Genomic DNA, 19663 nt, shown 5'->3' on the forward strand with positions numbered 1-19663 from the left:
ATCTTGTTTCTCGATATCTTCCGCAAAGCTTGGTAATATGTAATGTAAAACAGAACTATGTATATGAAGATTTTTTGTGCCTGTCTGTATGTTCATTTCTGTATCATGCAAATTCTACTGCACGACATTAGACGCCACTTTCACAGTTGTGATCCAGAAGACCTAATATAAAATTTGGTATAGGTTTCATTGAGGGTTTTGCCCATAGTTGCCACGCTGGGCAGGCTGGTTTGTGACCGAAGGGCTGGCTTTATCGCACCGAAGACTGCTGACCGTCTTCGGTCTGTGTATTTAAAAAGTCAGCTGTAGGATGGATACCCGCCATCGTCGGCTTCAACAGTTCCAAGGTGGTAGGAGTAGGGGGTAATTTTGCTATCTTAGTCATCTCTTTACCTTCTGCCGCGAACTTGGGCAGGCATAGGCCTCCCCAACTGGACATAGGTCCAGAAGTGGTCTGCAATAGGATGAACTAACTGACTGATAGGTTTCATTATATCACACTATCCAAAATTTAAACGTATTAGTTCATAAACCATTCTAATAAATAAATAATAAATAAACACCACACATTCAACGGCCCATACTAGAATATTGTTCTGTGCCAGGGGTCTGGAAACAAAATGCGCAAGCACAAATGCCCAGACCACAACAAACACCTTTATGGCCAATCCAAAATGTCTGTTGGAGCAGGGATCGAACATATAACATTTAAATAAAACTACCTGATACTTGTTTATACCTAGCTGCGAAGAAGTTGTGGTCAAGTGGGCAACAAAATTTTGAAAAGACGTTGCTTACGCGAATTTAACTCATTATAATGAAACAATTTTTTCGGATTTCTGCGTGATTTATTAGGTTTTATAGATGCCTCCGAGTCCAAGTCCTACCGTGACCATGGTTGCTGTAAGATATCCGAAACGTCAGGCATAATAAACCTAATAAACCACGATAGAATCCGAAACAGTTGTTTCTTTATAATGAGTTAAATTCGCGTAAGCAACGTCTATTCAAAATTTCTGCACACATTGCTGTGATAATACGGACTAAATATTAATTATCAAAAAAATTTTTACAAGTTTTCCGAAAATTAATTTATTTAATTTAAGTATTTGCAGTTACTTTTTGAATGGCATCCTGGTGATCAATCTATACTCCTACTCATAAATATATGTTAAACTTTGAATTTGATTACCTACATGATGTAGTGGTTTGTTAGCTGGTATTGTTACTCAGACAAAATAAAATATATTTTTTATAAGAAAAAGAACAACTATAATTTCTGTTTTTTATTTGATTTATTATTAGAACTAAAAGTTTACATTTTCAAAATGATTCTAGCATTAACAATATAAAGTACCTAAACGATTTATATTAATCTACTAGAACTTCAATATTTTGAGTGTCTGTACATAACTAAAATCACATTTAAAAAAAATATGATCTCATTATTTTAAATAGTGTAATTTTAGTGAGAGCTTAAAATCATGGCCACAACTAGGGATAATAATCTTTTTTCATTACTTCACCAGAAGATAATATATAATTTTTTTTAATATAATTTTTCTTAAACATGTAATTCTGTTGGTGGTTCTTACTAAATAAATAAATAAATAAATAAATAAAGATCCTTAGGAAAGATGATCCTTCGTAAGTAGTATTCTAGTTATACCAATTACTAAATAACACAAAGTTAATGAGCTCCTTCTAATAGGTTAAGAAGTAAATTACTATTACTGATAGATAAAAAAATTTGCATTTTGAGATTAAAGAACCTAAAGGAAGTTTTACATCCTTATTACTTAAATGTTTAGAAAGGTTTCTTTTCAATACTAAGAAATATTTTATAATAAAAATATTGTTTTTGTTATAAATTCTAGCATAAGAATAAAGATATAATTTATTGCTAAGCTATTTCTAAGTTATCCCTAGTCTAGGGGGGGCAAGAAGCATATAGTTAGCACCTAGTCTATGGGCTAAAAGTATGTAGTTTTTGAACATTTGCTACTTTTGTATCACAATAAAATCATAATTTAAAATGTGTGGTAATATTTAAACCATCTATTCCATTAGCCTTTTACGGTTAGTCTTCCAGGATAAATAAGTATTCCAAAAAAGTGCAACTGACTGTACAATTAGTACTTGATACTGAAGAGGTATATAATAAAAATTAGCTAGCTGAACCCAAGGCCAAATATAATAATTTGTCTTTAAGACATCAAAGTAATTGGCATTCACATCACTTTTTATAGACTCCCAAGATTTCCCTTGCAGTGTACCTATAGCGACTAAAATTAAAAATAAAAATGCTGGTGCAAATATAACTTGATCTACAAATACTTTCTTCATAGCGACTGTTTTACCAATAGCTCCAACATGTTTATTTAATAATCCGTACCACGCACGTAAGGCTGGACCCTGTAATTTAAGTGTTTGATTTAATAAAAAAAAAGTCGGAATAAACTCTAATTCTAATCAGCTTGTTTAATACTTACGCCAACAAAAAAACCGATACTTGAGAATTTTAATGTTCTTTTATATTCAATATTATTGAAACTGTTATTTTCTATTAAAGTTTGTGAAATAACGTCGCCAGCGCCCATTAGCGTTCCAGCTTGAATGGCTTGTACAAGATAAGGTCGATTATTAAGAAGTTTTTGATATAATTTAAAAACTCCACGAGCTTTCGACATGAAATGCATTTTTTCACTTTAGATCATCAATAGTATTAGGGAACAACTATTTTACATTAAATCTATAAAAGAAAAAAATTTGGAAGACATTACAAAATCTTAAAATGATTTCTTCTTTTTATTTATGTAATGTATTTATAGTTGAATATTAATGATCAAATTGCTTAAAATAACCATTACATTTATTTCAACATATTTTCTGTCAAACTTAACCGTCAAAGTCACAGACAATTTTATTTTTTCTTTTACAAAATCTAAATGCATAATCACTACACTATGTATCGGGCTAAGACGTTGTCCATATATGAATAGCATTCTATTGTTTTTAATTGTTTCTTCTGCCTGCCTCAATTTTCGTCTTAACTCCGCTACGTTGCTAATGTTTTTAGCGTAAACTATTTCTTTACAATATCCCCAGACAAAGAAATCGATTGGATTCAAGTCTGGGGACCGCGGCGGCCATGCAATGGGCCCTCCACGGCCGATCCATCTGTCTCTAAATCTTTCTGTTAAATGTTGTCTGACTATTCTTGCAAAGTGGCATGGAGCACCATCGTTTTGGAACCATATCACTCAGTCTAACGGATTTATCATTTTCCTCCGCACGAATACTATGCGTGTGACCCAGCTAGAGCGCCGACAAAACTATTTAACCTTAAAGGAATAATAAATTGAGCAAAAAAATTTTTTTTATTCAAATTGGTAATTTTAAGAATTTTCCACCTTGATGTCTTTGAAGGCAAATTTTAGCAAAAGTAGCCCAATTAAGTACAACTTTTTATTTATGATTATGAAAGCTGAGACTCTGGAGAAGTTTCTAAGCCTAATTAGAAACCATAAAATCGCCTGTTTAGATTTTTAATTCTAAGTTGAAAATTGAAGTCATAGTTCTCAAAACGTAAAATTTTCACTTTACACTTAGATTTTCACAATTTTCATCAAAGTTAAGAACCTGAATCTTTTAAGCGGGAAGCTACAGCTCATGACTCATTTAGATACAACAACAAAAATTCTAAAAAGTCCACAATTTTTTTTTAGAAATTTTTAAAATTGTTCAGGTGGAAAATTCTCAAAAACATATAAAAAAATTCATAACTCGAAAACTATGCAAAATCGCTGAACATACATAGGGGTGATTCGGATACCCCAAGGGGTGCCCTATCTCTGGAATTCCGCTTATCACTACTTTTTGGGACATTCTGTATATATATATATATATATGTATATATATATATATATATGTATATATATATATATATATATATATCATCTATCTATCAGACTAAATGCTGTAATCTGTTAAACAAAAGAGATTCGATATTAAAATGATATTCAAGCAGTCTAAAAAACTTTTGTTAATGTATTTATAATAATTTCATATTTCAATAACATACATATTTAAAACAATTTTATTTCGAACAGATAGCACGAAGGGAGCGATATCTTTAAATGTATTCATTTAGATTTAATGGTCATGTGAAAATGACGAATAAATTTTCATGTTAAGGTTGTTTATGACGGTTTTATATTTTAATCAACAGAATTAATATTGACGGCATGAATTTGATAAAAATAGAAAAGGTACAAGACAAGTTTTACAATCCTGGAAAAAATTTAATATAGGTAATTGTGTCCTTAGATTAAACGACAAATTTAACAGTTTAGTATAATATTCCAAATTATATGTCTTTTTTTTCGCTTTGTAATAAAAAAGTTCAAAGTTATTCATGTTTACCTTCTTAATTCATACTCGTACATTCCTAATTCTGCAAAAAATGTTTTGTTGTTCCGTGAAGAAAGTTCTATTTAGAGTGTATTTTACTTATTCCATTTACTTTTTTTTAATGTCCCCTATTTTTACAGTAATTTTAATAGTATAGAAATAAAATTTATTTCTATTGTTAATAAAAATAAAGACTTTTTAAAAACTATAGACAAAATTACACAATATGTAGACGTACAACTTTAATTCTATGATATAATCTGTTTATTTTAACAAATCTTCCTTCTTGTAAGGAAGGAAAACTGTGGTTTAGATCGTTTTAATGATTTTCGTGCGTGTATAATAATTTAACGTTTCGTAGTTAAAACTTCTTTTGAAAATCGAAAAAGAACAGTGTAAATATGGATAAAAGGAAATTATCAACTGCAGGCGATAGCCTGTATCAAATACTGCAAGTACCGAAAACTGCAACGGCGGACGATGTTAAGAAAAGTTATCGTAAATTAGCGTTAAAATATCATCCTGACAAGAATCCTAATAATCCCGATGCAGCAGAAAAGTTTAAAGAAGTGAACCGAGCGCATACTATATTAAGTGACGCTACAAAGAGAAATATCTATGACAACTATGGCTCCCTCGGATTATACATAGCTGAACAATTTGGAGAAGAAAATGTTAACGCCTACTTCGTGGTGACTAGTACTTGGTGCAAAGCACTTTTCGTCGTCTGTGGTATTTTGACCGGATGTTACTTCTGTTGCTGTTTATGCTGCTGTTGTAACTGCTGCTGTGGCAAGTGTAAGCCGCGTCCTCCAGAAGAGTCTGGTGACTATCATACCCTGGAACGGGATGATTCAGACGGTGTACAACCCGTTACGAGTCAGCCAGGTGGTGAAGGCCGGCCGACGGGCGAGCAAGCGCCGCCTATCGCAATGCCGATGCCGATGCCGGCGCCGGCTCCGGGCGTATCCGAGAACACGGGTCTCAACACAGGTGGGGTTAATTATGGAATTTCGCATTAACTTAATCATTGCCAGTTATAGCATATATACAATGATTGCTTTCATATTATACATTTCATTATATTTTTCATTTAATTTAGTCAGATAATTGAAAAATGTCTACACGATTTTTTTAAAGCTTTTATTGTATATTTACTGTTGTCTTACTACAGTCAGTTGAATGTAAGTTAAAAGAAAGAAGGAGTATTGACTCATCAAGCCTTAAATACTTTATTTAGTTTGAAGTATAAGGTGTTATCTAATCTATAGATTAAGAAATTTTATAGCCAAATGTGTAATGATATTAAATTTAGTACATGAAATAGTACTCTTTAAATATTTATAAAAGTATTAATTCAATCAATTTAATGATTTCAAAATTAGCAATGAATGAAATTCACATACATATATAGGATATTGATTATTATTTTACTTAGAAAAATTATTCCTTTTGTACAGTAAAATGTATTATTTAAATAAAGCTTTACAAAGTTAACAAACTTGTGTGTGTATTGTCACACTGAACATCTTATAAACTTTAAACTATAATGTAATTAGATTTTCTTTGCTTTTACATTAAGTTACAAAGTGAAAAATGTAAATCCCAGTCTTGGATGTCTCATATGTTTGTTAAATATTTAGAAAATAGTTTTTTTTAAATACTGAAAAGGATTTATTGTAATATCCTACTTATATATATATTTATAAAAATGGTTTAAATATAATAAAACTTTTAAGAAAGATTTTCTTTTTGCAAACAAGGATCTAAAACCTAAATTGATATATGTGTTCCATATTATTTAATACACTGTTTAATACAATGCTTATTTATTTTCTAATATTGATGTTTTTATACAAATTAAGCAAGGAAATTACGAAATCAATTTATGTGCATCAATTCAATCAAACTCATTTCCAATCATATAAATATAAGCTTAATTAAAGTTTAGAAATCTAAATTGTAATAATTTTTTTCTTTCATGTTCATTCTCATAATGTTTAAGATTTCGTTTGTTAATAAAAAAAAAACTACTTAACAGAAATACACATCATACTTCACTATGTAGGAAAGTAAAGCATAATTTGGTTTTTATAACGCTTGCTGACATTTAAGTGGAAAAAATCTATACCATAGTGTTTTCGTTGTTGATGTATTTCATAATTTAGATTAAGATTAAATTTACATTTCTTGTATTTTAAACACCTGAGAATGTAGTTGTGTTATGGATTAGTTATTTTAAATTTCTAACTTGAGTGCACAACTTACATATGTTTGTTAATGTTGCAAAAAAATAAACATTCCACCCTTAACTTATCCTAATAAATAACTAGAAAATATTTGTCGAATCACTCATCACTTAATTTTGAAATTCAAAATGTTTTATTTTTAAATAGTTTATGGTAAAAATTGCAATTCACATCTCATGCGCATTTTATATCATACCGTTTTATTTATCATGGTATAATTTAAACCCACATTAGCTAGTAATTAAATTTCGTATTAAATGTATGTTGTTTAAAATATAGCTTAAATTCATTGAAGAAGATAAAAACCACTGTTTGAGATAATTCTCTATATAAAAGTATAAGCTCAATATAACAGTAGTAGCTATTTAAAGTGTTAAAAAGTGACATCATAATGATTAGTGTCATTAAATTTGATTCAATGAAATGAGGTTGGAGTGCACGCAGGGCCTGTTTCACCAGTTGTAGATAACGCTATTTGACGGATGACGATATCTGATGGATAAAAGTGTTTGGTGTATTATTAGTTTTTACCATTAATTGATTCCAATGTATTAATGAGATATTTCTATTTTCAAATATGAATCTTAAATTTATAGTTATGATTGAGGTGAAACATGTTGCTCCTGTTCCTAAAGTCTGATTGTAACTTATTTGCAGAATAAACTCTATCCACAACTGGTGAAACAGGCCCTCTGTATATTAAAGCAATTGAAAAACAATCAATTGGTCCACTTCATTTCACTCTATTCTTCCAAAGTTTATATAGAAATGTGTTCTACAGTTTACTTGTTTAATAACTTTGATTATTTTTTTCAAAATCTTATATGTAATATTATATGTCATAAGGAATTGAGAAAAAAAAGTAGGAATTACTTTTCAATTTTCTACTACCTATCTACTCTTTTTTTCATAGTAAAAGAGACTCATTAGAATTGACTACTGGTTATATTGTCTCTGGGTTAATGACCAAAATACACTTATGACATAATGTTAAGATAACAAGTCTTAAGATAATTGTTAGAATGCTAGAGATGAAAGTTGTCCAGTATTTAATTTGTCTCTCTCTAATACAAGTAAGGTTAGGTTTATGTGTAAGTAGCAGACAGTAGTTTTGTTGTAAAATGGTGGTAGATGATTGTATTATAATAAATTAAGGACGTGGCTTTTAAATATTGTTGACTTTATAAAATGTTACTAATTAATTAGGCAGTAATTGTGTTTTACACTTAATTCATTAAAATATTACAACTTTCACTGATAGGCTTCAAAATCATAATGTTTTTCTTGTCCCACTCAATTCTAAACAAAGCTATATTATATTTAATATTTTAATGTCACATAATATTTTAAAAACACCTGTTTTGAATATAATTAGTCTTAAAATATTATACATTTGTTCACAAATGTATTTGTTATAATTAATTATTTATTTATAAATATTGTTTTCTAGATAGTCAATACAGCCTTTTTCATTATTTCGTAAATATATAATTAATATATAAGTGTAATATGGTTTAATAGATTGAAATAACTGAATATTCTGATATCAAAGATATCATTATAGTTTAGTGTTACGTTAGAAGTTTTTTTTTAATTTTTTTATTTTAATAATATTATCAAAAAACTTTATAGTATTAAAAAAATATAATATCAAAACTGGCCTATACAACTGATTATAGTATGGTGTTTCTGTCATATTATAAAATAGGAATATGGTGATTATTGCTTATAATGAAGTTTAGAAAGAACTATGTAAAGACTACTATGTTAACATTGTTTCAAATTGCATCATATGTAACTGACTTAGCTTGTATCAATGGAATATCTCTTCCGTTTAGAAAGAAAATCTAGTATATTTATCACTTATATAGGATCAATGTATTACATACTACACCCAACGAAGAGCAAAATTACCGTCACATAATATATGAAGAGTCCTGCGCCTTTATAACAATCGACAGTAACAAAAATTTGATTTGGTTGATAGTACCTAATCAAAATTTGTTTGTTTAAATGTACGAACTTTGTAAACTTAATACTTAAGATGTAATAGACAGATTTCCTATACACTTATATTAATGTTATGATACTAGTCAACGAGTATTTATTACGTGAGTGTCGAATTTTAAAATGATAATTGTAATTACACCTGATACTTTCAATTAAATAAATTTCTGCATATTAAAAAAAATCTATCAATTATCCGGTGCCTTTTCATTTCGTAAAATATGTCTGCATTGGCTCGAACTAAAACTTAAAAATGTTTTCGTTTCTTATTTTCAGGGAGCAGTATTCCAAAATACACATGAAGTATTTACGACTAGTCTAACGTTATTTGTAAGAGAAATGAGGAACTGACTACTTATTACCACCAACATGCCAGCTTCTTACAGTTGTAAGCCTAAAGATAGTTTTATGTTTAAGCTTTTTTTTATTTATTATTCTTTATTAATTCAAATGTTGGTTTTATAATCTTATTTTACTTCTTATTTAATATCAATACCAATCCCATTACTTAGTGGCTTGTCTATTTCAATGATGTATAAACGTGATTAACGTTTAAATTTTAAGTGTCGGAAAGATATTTTTCATTTTATTTTTATTTTACGATTTATTTTGATAAATATTTTTTAACATTTAAAAACCACTATGATAAAACATTACTATGCTTAGCTTTCAATATCTCCGTTGTTAGTATTTCATCCTCTAAACGACAAACTAAGATACGTTTGAAGAATAGGTCTTTGGAATACTGCCACTTTTAAACTCGGCCATAGTTGCCTTGATATATTATTGATTTAATTTTAAGGTCATATATTTACAAACATTGAGGTGATCATATTAAGTAACTACTACTTGTAAGTTTTTTTATATCTTTTTGTTAATGCTTAGAACTATTGTAATTCCGATATGTATGTTGAAAACTATTATTTTCTGTACATATAGGCACACTGTAAAAACATTTTGTAAATTACGTTTTATAATTCGGTAACTGAAAATTTTCTTAAGTATATATTTTTTTAAAAAATTTGTAGTTTTAGCGATAATTGTCGGTTAGTTTTATATGAATTGCCTATTTAGTTATTAAATATTGTGTTTAAAGGCTTTATGTAATTATGATTATTAAACTTTACATAATAATTCCAAGATTTTCATATACATCAACATTTAACTGATGTGCCTATTTTTGATTTTCATAGACAGCAGTGATTCTTTGAATAGAACATTCATAAGAATATAGATATATAAAAATCTAAACTTTTAACAATTAAGATTGGAGATTTGTACGTAAATCGAGTTTAGTGTTACGTACAAATCTCCCACGCACTCCATGGGTACGTGAAAGAGATCGGCAAACGTATTGTTCAGCCTGGTAATATTGAGGTTTCGAATCAAGTACGAGTTACGTATTAGTAATTATGTGATGTTACCCTTACCAGTTTAATTCTAGTTATAACGTTAAAAAGACGCCGCATCGAATTAAGATGTTGTGAAAATAAAACCTGTTACCGGTCTTGCGATTAATCTGTCTTTTTAAATAGGAGTTTTGCATATTTTAATGTAATGAATAGTTACTCAAATCTACTAAAGTCTTTCAAATTAAAATCGAGTAACTAGCTTATGCTTTAGCTAGATGTATAATTGTTGTAATGTATATGAAGAAATAAATATACTTAAAGTTAACTCGCATGATCTTTTTGATTTTTTTTTATTATTTCGAAATTTAATTTAAATTTCTTAATAAAAACTTCTTCTTAGTAAAAAAACCGTAGTAGGCTACGGTTTTTTTCCTATACCTTCATGTGGATCATACACAATATTTGCTACCTTTGTAGTATAAAAAGGTGTTTTATCGCGATGCATTTAGACTGAGGTTGTTCGGAAAAATTATACGTGAATAACTTTTTAAATATTAAAAACATTAACATACATTGAAACGATTAGTTGTTTTGACCTACTTCTAACTCTACTCTTAAATCCGTTTTATATTGAATTAAGCCTTTGATAAAATTAAATTAACACAATACCTACTTAACCAACCTGACCGAATTTTGTTTTGAAGTAGGTATGCGGTGAAAAAATTTTTAGTCTATTTTTTATTTACCAGTTCATATTTTTATTTCTTTTGCATAAACAGTTTTGAGTTAGTGGTTCAGTCAATTTTACTTTCGTTCTAAGCATGTTTCTAAGAATTTAAGATAAGTAGGTTTATTTAATTTCAGAAGAGCAAACTTTTTTTTAGCTTTATAACTCTATTATACACGGATCCAGTGTTCCAGGAAAGATCATATCACGAGGAAAAAATAACTTCGCTTTCTCTTGTACTCACTGCATACAAAAAAATTCGGATGGTATGAAGTGGCGGATTTACCAGTAGGCTGAGTGGCTGGAGCCTAGGGCGGCAAATTGTAGGGGATGGCAAATTTTTAGTTTTGAAACATTATTATATAAGTAGATCCAGAGAATTAATGAAATGCCTACAATCTTTGTACAACAATGAATAACTAAAAAAGGTCTACCAAAATATATTTTCCCTCTTTTTGATTATTTTATGTAATCATGAAATGGGCGGCCTAAGAAAAAGATCAACTGAAATAATCGCGACTAGTCTGATCATTTTTCGGGTGGCTATGACCATAACCTTTTTGAGGGCTGGATCCGTGCCTGACTGTACTCCTACTAGAAAATAGGGTATCGAGTTTCAAAGGTCACTAGAGGTAGCAAAAATTGAATAGCCTAGCCGTTGTACCAAAATTTGTAAATCCGCAACTGATGGTATGCATTATTTAATCCCTGTTCATAACAAATATTAATGATGATGATGATTCAGCCTATAACACCCCACTGCTGATCATGGGTATATTTCTCCATGTAGGAAAAGGGCACACGCACTACTGTCCTACTATGAATAACGATCGCTATCAGCCCTATCAGGTGTCTATGACACCTAACTAACAACCGGGACCGACAATTCGACACCAACAATTTATACTACGCCAACTCAAATTTTCGATAAGTTGGTTTTCTTAATGCAACTTGAATAAATGTGTTTTTTTTTTTGTAATAATAAAAATTGTGAAATTACAATTAATAAATTAAATATTAAAGATACCAAATTTCAATTAAGTTTTTTAATTAATATAAAAGGTATCACGTTTTTCCCTTTTATAAGCCTCTATTGTAAAGTTCACTTTTATGAATTACGCTTCAGCCTGTAACATCCCACTACTGGGCATAGGCCTCTTTCCCCATGTAGGAGAAGGATTAGAGCTTAATCTACCACGCTGCTCCAATGCGGGTTGGCGGATATATTCCCTACTATGAGTAACGATCGCTATCAGGTGTACATGATAACAACCGGGACCGACGGCTTAACATGCTCTCCGAGGTCCGGTGGGGAGACCCACAAGGACTGCACAAACACCCAGACCACGGCAAACACCTGTATGGCCAATACAAATGTTTGTCATGTGCGGGGATCGAATCCGCAACCGCCAGCGCAACCGACACAATCCATGGCTGTGACCGTTGCGCCAACGCGGCGTCAAGTTTATGAGTTAGCTTAGTTAATTGAACGTGCTCTCCGAGGAACGGTGAGGGGACAGACAGGCAGATCGGAAATAAATAAATTTTTACAAACACAAATATCCATCCCAAATGAGAATCGAATCCGCGACCGCTGCCGGTGTTTGGGCTGCTACACACACGCGCACAATTACAAACTACAATACAAATGTAAGAAATATGTAAAATATACTAAACAAAATATTTTAATGGCTTACCTACTTACATCAATATAATTATACATATGCTAATAATATAATTTACAATTACGTATGTCACCCTTTTACTCCAAAAATACAAAGTTTACAGTGTATGCCGGACGAATAAGATGTAATATAATATAGTTAATAATAGAGGCATCTTACATCGGTAGCTGATGAAACTATTCATTTAGCTAAGAAGGTATTTTTTCTTTTTATAACCATCAGAATCTACTATACATCTGTCAGAGATATGTCTGTTCGCAATCTATAAATCCTAAGGTTGTAGTTTATTAGTTGAGTTGTATTAGGTCCTACTTTATCTCCTATTGATGAACACTATCAGTAACTTAAGTATGAGACAAACTTTATAAGCAAAAATTTTCTTGTTTATGCTAGATTAGCTTCTAAGAGTCAAGCCAGTAAGATTTAAGTTAAATCTGATCGGTCTGACCTATTTCTACTTGTTTGCTTGGCGTTGTGTAAGATTCCTCGACTTGCCAAATATGGCTCGTTTGACCTGAATCAGAATAAAATAGTGTCCCATTAATTGTTTTAACGTCATAAACAGTTCTTTTTAAGTCGTTATTAGAGATGATGATATAAAAATATGAAATTTGGATGTATATTTTAAATGAAATTATAAAACCTATTTATTATAACGCGTATTTTCTATTCAAGCGGGATTTAGAAAGGGAATGGGATGTACGGATCAGGCCTTTTCTTTGCGGTGCATAGCCGAAAAGTGTTTGGCCAAAAACAAAAAAGTCTATTGCGCGTTCGTGGATTTAGAAAAGGCCTATGATAGAGTGATGAGGAATGAATTGTTGTCAGCATTGTCCGTGAATGGTGTGAGCAGTGTCCTCACACGAGCATTGCAATCTCTTTATAGGGATTCTAGTGCTCGTGTGAGGAGAAACACTGAATGGTTTAATATCGAAAAAGGTGTTAGACAGGGATGTGTAGCGTCACCGTGGCTGTTTAATCTATTCATGGACAATTGTTTGAAAATTTAAAAGAGAATGAAAATAGGTTGAGAATGAATGAGTTACTCGTCAAATGTCTTCTCTATGCTGATGATTAAGTATTACTTGCGTCTTCGCCCGAGAGTTGCAGGAGATGGTAACTGATATGAGTGGAGCTTTTGTAAGAAAGGGAATGAAGATGATGTAAAAAAGACGAAAGTGATGGTGTTTGAAAGAGATGAGGCAGTGACAGACTGCAATATCGTGATTGGAGATGAACAAATTGAACAGGTGAATGAGTTTGTGTATCTGGGTTCAAAGTTTACAAGAGATGGAAAGTGTGAGAGTGATATTGAAAGAAGAGTGAATGCAGGAAACGGGGTGAATGGAGCTTTGCACTCCTTTATGAGCAGTCGGGAGGTGTCTAACAAGGCTCGTTTGGCGTTGTATGAAAGGGTGTTGGTTCCGACACTCGTGTACGGAAGTAAAAGTTGGGTATGGCAGAAGAAACATGAAAGCAGAATGGAGAATGGGTTGGAAATGGGTTAAGAAATATGATAGGAGTTAAACTGAGTGACAGGATAAGAAATAGTGAGATAGGGAAACGTTGTGGCCTGAAAGAAGATGTAGTGACAAAAATTGAGAAAGGTGGTCAGATGGTTTGGTCATGTCGAGAGAATGAGTGAAAAACGATTGACGAAAAAATGTATAAGGCGAGTGTGGATGGAAGGGTTGGAAGGGGTAGACCTAGGCGGACGTTCCGAGACCAAATAAGGGACGTCTTGAAAAAAGGCCAGGTCAAGAGTACCCTAAATCGAAGAGCACGTATGAAAGCCATAATGAAAGTGGACGAAGCGAAAGAAGTATGTAAGGATCGTAGCAAGTGGAAAGAAGTGGTCTCTGCCTACCACTACGGGAAAGAGGCGTGATTTTATGTATGTATGTATATATTTTCTATTTAACACAAAAAGAAGTAACAGAGCAAAATTATAAATCTTACGCCAGTTGTAAAAAAAATACTTACATATATAGGTACCTCTACCTAGTACACAAAAATATGAGAATTCAGTTAAACGATTATTTTATTTTATTTTTTGTTTATTTTATTAATATATGCCTTATAAAAAGTACAAAACTCATTGCAATGCATTCATCCCACTATTAGGCCTATATAGGCCCCTTTCTCCATGAGAAGGGTTAGATCTTAATCCAGCACTCTGCTCCATTGTGGGTTGGCGGATATTATCCCTACTATGAGTAACGATCAGGTATTTATAATAACAATCGGGACCGACGTCTTAACGTGCTCTCCGAGGCACGGTGGACTCACAAGGACAGGAATCCAAACCGGAAAGAAATATTTGAACAAATACAAATACCCATCTCGAGTGGGAATCGAACCCGCAATCTGTTGGTGTTGTTCAACTAACTCCTCTTTAAATGGTTGATTACTAAATGTAACTTTTGGTTAACCACGTTTTTAATCTTTATGCTTTTTAGGCCAGTCACAAGGCCTTTGTTAAGAGTCACATTTTATGTAATAACGACATACATTTATAACAGTTAATATTTATTGATAGAGATAATAAAAATCTTTTTTATCGAATCACCACTACTTAGATATGATAATGTTAAATACCAGAATCTAATCTATATCATGTAAATATCAGAAGCTTTAGCTATCGGTACGATTAAATTTTTTTTTTAAAGTGAAACTTCTGTAGGCGCATGTTGATGGCGCTGGAACGGAAATCTAAAGCATTAGATTTTTATAAATATTGTATAAACGAGATTTAAAAATTACTTAGTTTGCCAAAGAAGTTTCACTTCTGACATGTGTACTTTGCTAGCTTATCATTTCATTGGCGAAACTAAGGCGTTATGTAGGTACCTACTCTGGCGGAGCGCCACGTTCCATTCCAAGTATTTATCGAACAATAAAGCCGAGCTGAAGGAATTACTAGCAACAAATTCGGCACAGCTTGGTATATCTCCACCACACTTAAAACATTTTTTTTATGTCACTAGGTCGGCAAACAAGCGTACGGCTCACCCGATGGTAAGCGATTACCGTAGCTTATAGACACCTGCAACACCAGAAGCATCGCAAGCGCGTTGCCGACCCAATTCCCAATCCCCCCAGGAGCTCTGGTCACCTTACTCACCAACAGGAACACAATACTGCTTGATAACAGTATTATTTTGCTGTGATCTTCTGTAAGGTCGAGGTACTACCTCAGTCGGGCTGCTCAATATTTTGAGCAGGAAATTCCTGCTGTGCCCTACCTCAGTGAAAACCTCATTTAGGTTAGCATGGTATTAAATGAAATGAAATAAAAATATTTATTTCACCGTAAAGTTTTCAAAAAACTAACAAAAACAAAAAGTCTAGGTAGCAAAAATAGCAGTTAATTTAAAAATGCTACATCTTAACATTAGGTAGGTAAAATACAATTAGGTGATATTTCCTATTCTGTCGAGTTATATTTTCAGTTTTGCTTGAATATCTGTACTTTTTATAGCAATGTTTTATCGATCGGCAGAAAACTCGATTGAAATTAAATTTTCATTTAACGTTATCGTTCATTAAAATTTCAGTCGAGGACCGAAATCTTAACCGTACCGTCATTTTAACACTGATCAGCTGATTAATACGTGCCTTTATGTATAGACCGTTTTTTTGGTTAAGTTTCTATAATTACGACCCGCTTCCTGTACTGCACCTAATATCCCATTACCATAGGCCTTGAGAGACCCACAAGGACTAACAACTATGAGACTCTATGAGATCTATATATCTTCATATCATAATTTCTCACAACTCGTTATGAGAATTTGTCCATATTTTATGAGATTTTTCGACCAGACCGAAAATAAATATTTTTATAAACGCAAATATCCACCACGTGTTAGCAGTCATCCGCCTGGGTGGGGCGAGAGGGGTCGCGCTAGCATTCGCCACCTCGCCTCAGCGGTAGGCCCGGACAAAGCTTCCGGGCCCCGGCATGATGGTGGGGTGGCCTCGCTCACAACAAGGCCACCCCCAGACGTATGGGGTCGTGTCGTCCGGCCGGCCGAAGTCCCCCGACTATCGGCCGCCGACCCCACTATTACGAGGGGGGGAGGAGGTGGGCAAACCGCCTTCTCCTTGCCCCCGTACGTCTGCGCCGGAGTGGGCCAGCAGAGGCGTCTTCCTCTCTGGCCCGCTCCGCGGTCTCCTTCTGCGTCATTACCTCTTCGCAGAAGGAGACCACCGCCTGCCACGATCTCTCGCTGTCAAGCATGGCCTTTATGACACTCGGTAGCGAGAGATCCCGTCCGATAACCGCTGAAAGCGTGCGTCGCTGGGGTTCCCAAGTGGCGCACGCCTCCAGCGTGTGGAGCGCCGTATCTTCTGGCGCTCCACACTCGTGGCAGGCTGGAGTCGCCTCCCGTCTCGCGATTTGGTGCAGGTACTTACCGAAGCACCCATGTCCGGAAAGCACCTGCACCAGACGGAAGGTCAGCGGCCCGAACCGCCGCCTCACCCACTTCCGGAGGACCGGCTTCACTGCGTCCACCGTCCACTGCCCGGGGACTGGCGAAGCCAAGTCCTCCGTCCACCGCCGCAACAGGGTGTCCTGCGCCAGCCTCTGCATGCGTGCGAGCTCCTCCCACGTAGGAGACTCCCCCCCGGATCTCCTCGCCGCCACAAAATGATATGTTTCGGCGAGGATCTCCGCCTGCCAGTTCCCAGGGGGGAATCGCCGGCCAGCACGCACGCCGCCGTCCAGGACACCGTCCGGTAACCGCGTATCGCCCTCGTCGCGATGACCCGCTGCGGCCGTCGCAGCTGAATTTTGTTGGCGCGACCGAGGGCGTCCGCCCAGATGGGTGCCCCGTACATGGCCATACCCGGGTCCCCACCCGGACCGAAACCCCATCCACAGTCACCCGCGTACCTGGACGGGGTCCCCCTCGAGGCCCATGGAACAGTAGGGCCTCGGTCTTCGTCAGGGCGACTTCCAGCCCCAGGGCTCGTATACGGCCGATCACAAGTGTTGCGCCAGCCGTGGCCAACCGCATTACTTCCGCGAGGTCCCTTCCTTTAGCCACGACTAGGGTGTCGTCGGCATAGCACGAGACCCGCACACTTGCGGGCAACGTGCCCCGAAGCACCCAGTCGTAGCCGATGTTCCACAGGAGCGGTCCCAGCACTGACCCCTGTGGAACTCCGCACGAGACACGACGTCGCCGCAGACCGTCGCGCCCTGGCAATAGGGCCTCGCGACCCTGGAGGTAGTCGCCCAGCAGCGTCCGCAGATACAGAGGCACCCGGTGGTAGCGGAGTGCCTCCAGTATCGTCGCGTGTGGTATGCTGTTAAAGGCGTTGGCGATGTCAAGCGAGACGCCTTCCGCCAACGCCTTCTCCCCGTCGCGGACCGCCGCCTGCGTCCATCTTTTAAGCCAGAGCAGGGCGTCTAATGTGGACCGCCCCGCTCTGAACCCGTACTGGGCCTCGGATAACCCGGGCTCAGTTCCCTCCAGGTGCCGGACGACACGGGAAGCCACAACTCTCTCCAGGAGTTTGCCCGCGTCATCCAGCAGGACGATGGGCCTGTATGCGGAGGGCGAGTCGACGGGTCGCCCCTCCTTCCGCAACAGGCACAGCCGTCCCTTCTTCCACGGCTTCGGGAATCGCCCAGAGGCGAGGCAAGCGCTGAACAACTCCCGAAGCCGATCACCCATCTCCTGGAGGGCGATTCCCAGCACCCGGCCCGGGATGCCGTCCGGGCCGGGCGCAGTCCTCTTTCCATGCAGGCGGCGGACTGCAACCTCCATTTCCGCCTCCGACACAGGCGGGATGGAGCCCTCGTCTAGCTCCTCGACGAGAGGGGAAACGTCCATGAGCGGGGGGGTGTGCTTGGGGTCTCTTGCGGGGAAAAGCCCGCCCAACACCCTGTTCAGGACCACGGGGTCCAACGACTCGGCGACCGGGGGCGTCTGGTGCCGGAAGTTTTTCCGGGCAGCCTTGTACGGACGCCCCCATGGATCCCTGTCGAGGCTCGCCAGGGCTTCGTTGAAGGCTTGTGACTTGGCCTTGACGATGGCCAGCTGTAGTTTGCGCTTGGCGTCGCGGTACGCCTCGTATAGCTGGCGCTCGACCTCCAACTCCACGGCTGGCATCTGCTCGTCTGTCCGACCGTGGCGTCGCCTCCTACAGTGTCCGTAGGGTCGCCTTGCCGCTGTGCAGGCGGCTCGGAGTTCCGCGATCTCCGAGCTCCACCAATAGACCCCGCGGCGTTCGGGACGGTGCCGGCACCTCGGCATGGCCGCGTCGCACACGGCCGTCACCGCATCGCGGAAGTGGTCCGCCGCAATGTCTACCTCCGGGTGCATAGGAGTAGCGGACCATAATTGGACGATCGCCGCTTCCTTCGCCAACTCCACGTCGAGGCGGGTGACGGCCCAGCGCGGAAATTGCAACGCCGCGTGCCGAGGCGCACCTCGGCTGTGGGAGGTGGAAACCTCGAACCTCACGTACTTGTGATCCGAGAGAGTCTCCACCTCCGACAGAACTCTCCAAGTTTGCACACGTGCGGCGATGGACGGGGAAGCGAACGATACGTCCACCACGGACCCCCCCGTTGTGTCGCACGCACGTGTGGGCCGACCCCGTGTTTAACAGGGTCAAGCCCACAGTGACTGCCCACTCCCTGACCACTTCCCCGCGAGAGTCAGTGAAGGGGTTGCCCCAGTCCCGGGCCTTGAACGCAAATATCCACTCCGAGCGGGAATCGAATACGTCGGCGCTTAGGTGCCGCCGATGTGACACAGATACCTTTATATGCTCAGGCTATATTTTATTTTTAAAAGAGTAACTGCAGAGTTTCTTGCCTATTCTTCTCTGCAGAAGCTACATTTCGAATCGGTGGTAGTTTTAAAATAATAATCACTTTTAAAATTTTAATTTGTAAAATAACAATTCGAAAGCGCTCATGGTGTCTATTTGAATAAAGTGGATTTTGATTTTGATTACACCAGAGCGGTCGTCAAAAATGACGACTCTAAAAATGAAAAACAAAATATTCGTAATGAAAACAATTTTATTATAAATTTTCTTCTACAATGTACCTACAAAATACATTCATACACATACATATATTAATTATTTATGATTATAAGTATTTTTACTTTATTTGCGGAAGACACTAACCAGTGTAGTATTTGAGGTGGTTTAGGGCTGTTTCAACAGTTGTGGATAACGGATGACAGTATCTGAGAGTAAAAA

At 36.6% G+C, this 19663-nt stretch overlaps 2 protein-coding genes across 2 annotated transcripts; one reads left to right on the top strand and one right to left on the bottom strand.

The window, feature by feature from the left end:
* Positions 1 to 1273: 1273 nt before the first annotated feature.
* Positions 1274 to 2907, bottom strand: LOC123660563 (protein Mpv17). Its single transcript, XM_045595623.1, has 2 exons — positions 2493 to 2907; positions 1274 to 2415 (listed from the first exon to the last, which is right to left on the bottom strand). The coding sequence occupies exons 1-2, from the start codon at positions 2697 to 2699 to the stop codon at positions 2059 to 2061; spliced, it is 564 nt and encodes a 187-aa protein (XP_045451579.1). The 5' UTR covers positions 2700 to 2907; the 3' UTR covers positions 1274 to 2058.
* Positions 2908 to 4681: 1774 nt separating this feature from the next.
* LOC123665035 (dnaJ homolog subfamily C member 5) lies at positions 4682 to 10346 on the top strand. Its single transcript, XM_045599396.1, has 2 exons — positions 4682 to 5406; positions 8946 to 10346. Exons 1-2 carry the CDS (start codon positions 4815 to 4817, stop codon positions 8969 to 8971), a joined length of 618 nt encoding a protein of 205 aa, XP_045455352.1. The 5' UTR covers positions 4682 to 4814; the 3' UTR covers positions 8972 to 10346.
* The last annotated feature ends 9317 nt before the right edge of the window (positions 10347 to 19663 follow it).

Source organism: Melitaea cinxia, chromosome 2 (assembly GCF_905220565.1).
Source record: "Melitaea cinxia chromosome 2, ilMelCinx1.1, whole genome shotgun sequence".
Taxonomy (NCBI): Eukaryota; Metazoa; Arthropoda; class Insecta; order Lepidoptera; family Nymphalidae; genus Melitaea; species Melitaea cinxia.